The sequence below is a fragment of the Austrofundulus limnaeus genome, unplaced genomic scaffold (genome assembly GCF_001266775.1).
Source record: "Austrofundulus limnaeus strain Quisiro unplaced genomic scaffold, Austrofundulus_limnaeus-1.0 Scaffold111, whole genome shotgun sequence".
NCBI classification, from domain to species: Eukaryota; Metazoa; Chordata; class Actinopteri; order Cyprinodontiformes; family Rivulidae; genus Austrofundulus; species Austrofundulus limnaeus.
In genome coordinates, this window is record NW_013952513.1 from 1,577,972 (window position 1) to 1,587,843 (window position 9,872).

General features: G+C 41.2%; 1 protein-coding gene across 6 annotated transcripts in view; it reads left to right on the forward strand.

Annotated features, from left to right (window-relative positions):
* LOC106521586 (ELAV like neuron-specific RNA binding protein 4) overlaps positions 1-9,872 on the forward strand; it is a gene marked incomplete at its 3' end in the record, with an annotated part of 55,400 nt that overhangs the window by 26,771 nt on the left and 18,757 nt on the right. For 3 of the 6 annotated variants that reach the window (XM_014014229.1, XM_014014232.1, XM_014014231.1), the window contains 1 exon segment: positions 4,473-4,559. In XM_014014229.1, coding sequence (XP_013869683.1) covers positions 4,473-4,559 — 87 coding nt within the window. 6 annotated transcript variants of the gene reach the window in all.

Here is a 9,872-nt window from a genome sequence, read left to right on the forward strand (position 1 = left end):
GTGTGTGTGTGTGTGTGTGTGTGTGTGTGTGTGTGTGTGTGTGTGTGTGTGTGTGTGTGTGTGTGTGTGTGTGTGTGTGTAAAATTTAGCATGTGCCACTAAACGCGAACATCAGGATATTTGCAAACAATTTCCCGCGAGTAACACATTTCTTTCCTATCATGTGGACGCTGTCGGGCAGACTCATCTGAAATCAGCCCCATTCTGTCATCTCCTGACCTTTGACCTTAGGCAAGCGTGTGCCGATTACGCCGAGGCTGCGAGGGAATCTGTGGGAAAGCTGCATCGATCTTACTGAAGGACTGAAACATCACAAAAGGGAAAGAAGATGGGAGGAGGGAGAAAAGAAGTCAAGCCAAAGTTAAATGAAAAATTGCTTACATACACGTCTCGCACGGTCTGGAACATTTATTATTCTGAGTCACACAGAAAGAGGAAAAGAAAAAAAGACGGAGGAGGATAGAAGAGAGGAATCCATTTGGTAAAGTAGATGCAGATCGATGGGACTGGAGGCAGGCAGGCCAGAGTGCATCAGAGGGAGAAAGTGTGTGTGTGTGTGCGTGTCAGTACCTGCGATGTGTTTGTGTATCCACTTGCGTGCATGAGGCGTCCCAGATTACTTTTCCTGATTGATCCGGCCCAGCATCCGTCTGACCTGCAGGACATTTCGGAGCTCGGAAGAGGCTGCTGGAGGTGGAGAGATGGTGAGAGGGAGACAGCCAGGAAGAAAAGGGAGCGGAGAAAGAAATATAAAAATCAATAGCGCAGAGAGCATTGCACGGAACTTGACTGGCCGAGAAGCTGAGATAGTAAAGTTGTATTAATCTCTTTGTGTCTCAGCTGGTTTGATAGGAACTGCAGTCCTGCTTTACTTTCACTCGAGGAGAGCTCAAGTCTGCTCGGAGGTAACAACAAGAGGGATATGTGATTTTCACTATCGCGGCAGCTGAAAATAAACCAAGGCTCATGCGGCGTTTTCTTTGGAATTGTCGTATCTCATCCATCAACTTTAACAACTGAAATAATGGTTGTTAAAAGAATCGAAGCTGTGGAAGAAAAAAAAACTAAACAACACAAATAATGCCCAAGACAAGATGGGGATGCAGTTTAACAAGTCAGATACTTGCGTGCTGGCTCCATTTTGTAGCTGCCAGGCAGTTTGTCTATCAGTGATCTTACATCGTACTGTCTACTCTGCAGTCCTCTCTGGCCAAGTCAGGGTAAATTGATTGTCTAAGCTCTGTAGGAGAAGTGGGAGGGGACGCTTGCACCCGGCCAGCAATAATAAAATGGTAGCTTTATCGGCTAAAAGCAGAAGAGGAGCTGCGATCCTGGCAAGGCTAAAAGGATGGCAGTCCTCCTTGATCATGTAAATTTTTTCTGTCAGAATCTGCGGCAGATGGCATACGGTGGGGCTTTGAGAAAAGGAAAACTTCAATAACCTTTGATGCAGTCTGTCTCTTTTGTGCTTTCCAGCATTTTGGGAAAAGCAAACGTATACTCCCTTTCCCTCGCTGTAGGCAGATAAAGCTCGTCCTATTTTGACTGCAGTGCCCGGACACCACTGGCCGGAAGCCCAAGGAGACAGGAAGCACTTTTGTGGCATCAAATATTAATGGCGTTATAGAGCGTATTGATTATATAATTACTTTTTCCACCATCTGAGAGCCGACTGAAATGCATTCCCTGAATAATTGAAAATGTATCCATGAGCGGTTTTTCATCTCAGTGGTTGGTGAATGTATTGCGCTGCAGATTTTATCAGGAGCAATCCGTGTGTGTTTTCATGTGATAAACGCAAGGCCCAGCGAGGATGTGAAGAAAGATTAAACTCGGAGTGTGTCTTGATTTTGTGCGTCACCTGTTTTTGTTTGGACCGAATGGTTGAGCACTGAACACTTTGTGCTTCGAAAGCGAGATGCAGACTTAAACACACACTGAAGCTTCGTTTTGCCGACACTTTGCTCCCCTCGCACCACCTTGGATGTTGAAACTGAAACTCATGTACATCTGCTTGCTGCTTCTTACATTTTATTCACCACATACTGTATCTATACATGCTATCAAAACACTGCTCCGTCTGCTTGCTGCGGTACGCCATCACTTTACCAAATGGGTGCAAAATGACTTGTTGTTTCGCTTCTGCCTAACCTTTTTTTTCTTTTTCAGGGTAGCTTTTCAGCTTTAACCTTAATGAACGGGACAAATATTTCTAATAAGCAAACTATTCTTGGATTGTTTCTTTGTTATAACAACACTTCTTGGCAACAAATCTGATCCCAGGCACCTGACTGGCAGCACCTGTCAGTAGCAACAACAAAACAAGCTGTTTAAAGAGGATTTGGCAAATTTTTCATGTGCACAACCCACATACTCAGCTCTACTGCTCATCCCACAAATGCATGTTCCTTACAAATGTGGCACCATTTAAAAAGGGAAATTAACAGGCTTTCCAATGGTATAAGATTTATTGCCATGAAGCATTGTTAAAACAAAGAAATAATCTACCAAACACAAATTTCTTTACATTTTTGTGCACTACTTTATTTTTTACCCTTTGTTATTTTCAGAAAAACGGTCATCTATAGTGTCCTATTGTTTGATTAGTACAGACATTTTAGTCCCATGAGGATGTAACTATCCCTATTTTTCCTGTACACTTGCTTGCTTTTCTGACAAAATCCTTAAAATCTTATAAAAGTTTGAACAAATTATAACTTTGGTAGCCCATTTGTCCCAATCAGATTTCAGTTTTTATCCAACGAATATTTCAAAGTAAACCTTTCACCGTCACCACCCTAAAACCAAAAACAGATTTTTTTTTCCCCCAGATGATCATCCCAAATATTTATTTTTTATCTAAAATTGTCAGCAAAGAGATGTCTCGTCTTTTTTACTGCCTTGACCTCGCTACACCCCCACCCCTCATCACCTTTCTTCCCCTCAAACTGACAGTTCGCTCTCATTTAGACCTCCATTATTCATTCCTGTTTTAGTTTACAAGACACATTGACAACAGAACATGTATAGACTGTCTCTTCTCTCCCACCTCTGCCTCACCTTTCCTTTGAACAACTGGAAGTGTCTTTCCCATTTTTCAACCCTTCGTTCTTTTTTTTTTATTATTATTATTCCCCTCGACTGATCCCTTGGTCCCACTCCTCATCTCTCTGAAGGACTAAATAAAGGCAGAGGTCACGTCTCCTTTTCTTCCTCCCCTCCTGCTAAATTGGCTGTTGTAGCATCCATAGATAGCTGGAAGGCATTTAAAGGCCCCCTGCTCTGTAGAGTCAGAGAACAGACTTCCTGCTCATTTGTGGCATTTCTGCCTTTTTAACCAGACGCTTGTTTACCCTCAGAGAGTGAGAGGGAAACCCTCATTATACGTAAGCCTTGCCAAGGTCAGTGCAGTCACCAAACCAATATGCCAGCTTCAACATACATGCAGTTTTTAATGCTTTCAACAAAGGAGGCACTTGAAAACAGATGAGTAGTTGATCTATTTATATTCCTAATGGTTACTTCCACTTATATCTAGGAAAGATTGTATTTTTCAGTAAGAAAGCATTGATTTTAACCATAAAATAAATCAAAGTTGCTGATTTTGTTTCGGTTTTATCGGTGGTGGCTGTAAAGCAGGGATGTCCAAAGTGTGGCCCGGTGGCCATTTGTGGCCCCTGAACTGATTTTGTGTGGCCCCTAACTTTAGTTCAAGAATTATACAAATTTGTTTACAAATCCCCCCGGCACAGGTGTTCGATGTAGATGGAGACGTTCTATTTATTATTAGGGCAAATTTATCACAAAGTAAAATCTTACAATAAAAATATTGGCAACGATTACTTGTCTTTAAATAACCAGACTCGTGGCTTTTTCCACATCTATCTGGTGACTTCTACTCAAAAGATGATTTTGCTGCACTTCAATCTGCTTTAAATTATTTATTAAATTCATCTGAACACAGAAAGCATTTTCAATGAAAGAGTGATCAAAATCCTGATTTTATTGACCAGAATAGACTAAATTGGGTTATTTTTTTCCCCAATTGAAACCTAGAAAATTGCTAAATTTCTTTCAATTGGGGAAACCTGCAAAACACTTTTAAAGTTCTGGATCCAGATTAATTTATGCATCCATTTCCAGCAATAAATCTGACTACTTTATTTGTTTAATTAAAGTAATCAATGCTTAGTTTATTGTTGAGCAGGTAAAGGAAAAATATTTTTGGCCCTTAAGTCCTTCTGACTTTATTATTTTTGGCCCATGTGACAAATGTTTGGACACCCCTGCTGTAAAGGTATACCTTGTGCTTTTTTTGTTTGTTTGTTTTATTGAGCTACCATATTCCCAACACCCCCTCAACCTCCACCCCTCCTCTCCTCAAACCCCATCATAACCCTAACCTTACAAAGTGAGTGTATGATGTTGACGGCGGGCTGTGCATCCCTCCCTCCCTGTGCTCCGCTCCGTAGGGGTCGACAGAGACACAGTGGCGTCAGGCAGAGCTCCCACAGCTCCAGGGCTGGGCAGAGAAGGGATTGCTGACACAGCCAAAGATGGTAAGGAGACAACTGCTGCCAAATGGATGTCCCAGCCATTTTACACACCCATGAAGTGATGTGATCTGATATTGTACTGTTTTACACGAACGCGCTCTGGTTGGTGATGCTGCTGACTGAGACAAGGAGGAACTGGAGCAGAGACTGATGGACGGGGCTTCGGACAGGGGGCAGCAGGCAGGACAGGGGTGGTTGCGAGGCTGCAAGACGACGTGCAGACATGAGAGAAATGCTGTGTTCATGTCTGTGAATGTTTGAGGTAGTCGGCAGAAAGCGTGGCACAAATTTAGTACTGTTTTTTATACCTAAGTTAGACATAAAGCGACTGTTATAAATTTCTAGAAACCATCTCTAAAGACTCAAGTTGCTGGTTACCTTTTTGCTTTTTATCGCTCTTTATCTTCAGCATTAGCTCTCAATGGGCCTCATGCAAGAACCGTTCGTACGCACAAATTTGTTCTTAAGTTGTGCGTACGAGTGATTTAGGAGAACTTGTGGCATTCACTATTTTTTTCCTATTCTAAGATTTTCTTCAGATACGAACAAATTTCCCGAGTGGTCCAGACCTGTCGTATATTTTACGAGCAGTCAGTCTGCTGTTATCCAGATGGATTTTCTTCACTAATAACTTTGCATTTTGTTATTTAGAAAATATTTTGAGTTGAAAATAAATCACACGCCATAATTATTTTTGACAATATGTTATTCTGTTTGAATTGAAATTATAATTTTAAATGTAACTAACGACATAAATTGGTTAGATTAAATTAAATTGGCTATTAATGCTGTTGTATAACACTACAATATTAATATGAAGATCTCAAACTAAAAACCAACTTAAATTATGCATGAATTGAAGTTTGAAGACATTTTAAAATGCTTCTGACACTTGCAACTACCAGGAGAGGGGGGGGGGCTGGCTGGGGTGTTGGTGGTGGTGGGGTGTGTAGTGGTGCGCGACTGCTGTTCTTCTGAATAAATGAAAACTATGTAACACAGTTGTTTACACTAAATAAAATGTAAGAATTAAATATTTGACCAAAGAAAAACCAGAGCAGGACTAGAGAGAGATGAATATGATTTAGGTTTTTATTTCTGGGTCTGTTTACGACCCACAGGAGACATTAACAGCAGTCATTCCATTCTTTGGCTTTAAAGCAGCTCCTTTTATTCCACAGCTGAAGCTGCTTAAAAGGACAGATTTTCTTTTCTCAATCTCGGAGAGCAGGACTTGAATCTCCGAACTCGTAAAGTTCTTCTTTTTACTTTTCGCTGTCATTTTCATGAATGGACACTTCCTGATATCTGAGGCAGGAAGCATAGCCTTATATGGTGCTTTTGGGGTGGTATTTAAGCCAAACTCCTCACCTCGTGCACAAGCAGCTGGATACGAACAGGTGGAATTCACCATGTTTACACAGCTCATTTACACCCTTTCCTGTAGATAGAAGAGTTTGTTGAATCTGATGTGGCATGTTCGTACGAACCCTTTGTATGAACAAAAGTAAGAGAAATTTAGGATAGGAATACAAACATGTTCTTGCATGAGGCTCAATGTCCCTAAGTCTTTTCTAGCAGCATTCTTCAGATAGAACAAACTTTAAGCAATGGCAGTTTTTCAGATGAATTTCATTCTTTTAAAGATGCCAGGTTTCATAAAGGCTGAGTTCAGATTCAGGAGCTGCATCCTTCGAAGGCCGATTACATCACAGCGATGCGCCAAAAGCTCTCCATTTTTGAAGGCTCCTCCAGTTGTAACCTGCAAATGTGTTCTCCTATTCCCCTGTTTTAAGGGACGGGTCCGGTGGATCCTTCTCAACTGAGAAGGGCCGATCTGGAGATTTTTTTTAATTCACTGGTGGACAAAGCAAGAGAAAGGAGTAAAGTTTTAAATGAAAATCTGGTGGTACAAAAATTGAAAGTCTAAGTTGTGTTGTCAAGCTTTCAACATGTTTTTTAATAATAATCTGGTCAAAAATCATGGTAAACAAGCCCCTATAACAGGTCCCTAGTTCTTCAAGTATTGTCTGACCAATGCTAATGTTGTTAATTCATAATTTTAATATATTAATAGTTTGCCAATTTCGATTTCTTTTCGATCGTCATTGCTTCTGTTTTCACCGCCACGGTTGCTAGGCGACAGGACCGGGGTAAGGGCAGGAATAAAGCTGAAGCCTAGACCGTCAAAATTCACACCCGCTTTCTTTCAGTCTTCATGGTCGACAAAGGACCCGGCCCACGTAGACTGGGTAGGGCTGGGTCCTTCAAAGGACGCAACCCCTGAATTTGGACATGGCCAAGGTCCCTCAAAACATTTGATTTTTCGGCGTAAGCTGCAAGAAATCTTCTATTTGGGTTCCAAGTTTTCAACAACTGTATAGTTTCCCCTGAGAGTCGTGTGCTGGCCTGTCCCGTACACAAGTTGAATTCTAACTCTTGAGTCTAAGTGCCAATGAGAGCTGTGTGTTGTGCTCAGTCAGCAGGATGAGCAGTGAATTGTGTCCTCCAGCACCAAGCTGCTCAGTGGGAGAGCGGGGACAGCCAGAGTGTTCGCAACCAACATGAAGATCACTGAGCAGCACGAATGCTGGTGGGCAGCGATGAGGAGGGGAATAGAAATGGCTACTGAAACTCGGCAGGTTCCTGTTAATTAGAGGCAACCATTTTAGTGAGGAAAAAAAAAAAGAAAGTCCTCAGAATGCGTCCTGTGGAGTTGAAAGTCTCTCTGACAGAATGGAGCCCAGCAGGGAATGTAAACAGATTTAATAAGGCCCTCTCCAATCAACTCTGTTATGGCTGCAGTAGATGCTATTCTCTCCGCCCTCTTCGTTCTTCCCCTCGTCTTTCTCAGTCTGTCTCAGTATCTCTGTTGTGGTGGAGTGGTGAGTGAGCAGAGAAAGATCCTGTCAAAAGAACAATTTGCATGCAGCTCTCATCTTGAGAGCTTTTAGACATCTTCCCTGTCTGTTTGTTTTCTGCTGTGGGCTTGAGCCATTGTTCTTTTCTGTGTGTGTGTGTGTGTGTGTGTGTGTGTGTGTGTGTGTGTGTGTGTGTGTGTGTGTGTGTGTGTGTGTGTGTGTGTGTGTGTGTGTGTGTGTGTGTGTTTCAGCTCGCTGCAGATGTGTGAATGCATAGAAATGTTGGCTTGCATGTGTGAGTTCGAACGAAAAGGTGGAAGCAGATACGACGTTGATGCTTTTTGTTCCTTTTCATAGAGGAAGAGGAGTGAACCCTTCAAAATCAGGAAAAAGATGGAGCTTTTACTCCAGATATTCAAACTTGAAAAATTGCAAAAAAAAGGGAAAAAAGTATGTTAACAGAGAAAGAGGTAGTCACAGTGTGACATTAATTTAACAAAGCTAAACCTATTAAAACATGTATTTCTTCACTAGCTTCTTTATTACAAATAAATAAAAGAAAATTTTAAACTAATCTAATAGGGACATTTCATGCAAAAACCGCATTTTTTGGGTTACATTTCTACACTGCTGCAGAGACGTAAACCCCTCTAACAAAGTAGAATTAACTGCTCTGGAAGCTGGAGTAGGGCGGGGTGTGAAGCACCTTATTAGCATTTAAAGAAACAGCCTCAAAACAAGCTGATCTGAGACACACTTCAGAAAAGGGGTGAAAGAGGGGCTTGTGGAGTTACAATAAGGAGGTTTTTTGACCAAAGCATTGCAGTTCAACTTTATATAGAGCCCAGTTGGATGATTTAATTGTGAAAACGAAGGATTTAAAAGCAGGACATGTCTCCTTTAACATGTTGTATTGCCAAGTTAGGCAGCAAATTCATCTTTAAATCTATTTTGAATGGGTTTTTACAAATGATAGTATTCTAACCAACAATGCTTCATGCAGATCCTAGATGCACAGATAAAAGTGAGGCGATTAAAGCCAAAAACACACACATCGTGTCTAATTTAGTTTTGAGAACTATTTCTGGACTAAGATTATAAAATCCTGCTTTGAGTTGTATATTTAGAACACTGGGCCTCGTCTTTTGATAACCCAGAAATAGAGAGAAGCAGGACTTGTCATTCCTCCTTTGCTGAAACCAGTTGTGCTTCCAAGTGCATCCTCTCTGCTCGCACTTAAGAACAGATAAAAATAGACTGAGAGCTGAATCGTTGAACACGGGGAGAAAAGTGAGATCCCAGAGATAAATTACACATTTAATTTAATCAGAGTAAAGAATGTTTGTGTCCTAATTTCGGGTGTTTGTTGTTAGGTCAGTGAAGTGTTTTCTGCCTCAATATCACAAACTCATCGTATAGATGTGGTTTCTGTTAAGCTCTGTGTAGAATCACTGCACTTTATTACCCAGGTGTTGGGTAAAAACAGTGTTATAAGCAAACCCAACACCCATTCACACCACAAGTAGTTCACTTAATTAGATTAATGCTTACAATGATCCCAATAGCCTCATGATATGTTATAGAATACCGATGACTCAGAATAAACATTTGCCTGAAATAAATAACGGTGCTCTGCGTGAGAAGCAAAGTGCAGCCAGCCTCCTGCGACTCTTCCTTCCAGGTTTTCTCACACGTGCACAAAGCTCGGTTACTCTTTGATCCCGAGGTGCACTGTGAGGGAGGCCACCTATGGAAACACAAATTTCCCTCTGTCACAGCAGCAGCAGCAGCAACAACCAACAACCTGCCAGCTGAAGGGGCTGCCCCCGTTGCTGTTCCTCTCTCACGTTAACTCCGTGGCTTTTCAGTCAGCCGTTTTGCTGAAAGCTGAGAGGCATTTCCATCGTCATGAATATTTAGCTGTTTGTCCTCTTTGTGTCTGTTGTACTTGTAAATGATGTCAGATGTATTGTGTGTGTGTGTGTTGTGTTAGCTTGCTTACCGTATTAGTCTGTGAAAGCATTGATGCGTCATATAAACTTTGGGAGTTTGTTTTTCTAGTCAGTTTAATATATTTGATATTTCATGTAAAATTAATCATTAAAAATTGTGACCTTTTCTACATTAGGCCAAAATAGATTGTTTTTAAATTGTGGCCTTTTGAAAACTATTTTTTACTAAAGCAGTTGTCCTAATGTAATGATGAACAGAGAAAAATGGCAAACTGAAACAAGAGTTTCAGAGAGTTTGTCGACATTCTATACCAGGTATAGTCAATCCTGGTCCTTGAGGTCCGCAGCCCTGCATGTTTTACTTTTTTCCCTTCTCTAACACACCTGATTCAGTCAGTGAATTACCTCTTCCAAGTTCTGCAGAAACCTGATAATCATTTATTCATTTAAATCAGGTGTGTTGAAGCAGAGAAACAAGTCAAACATGCAGGGCTGCAGCCCTG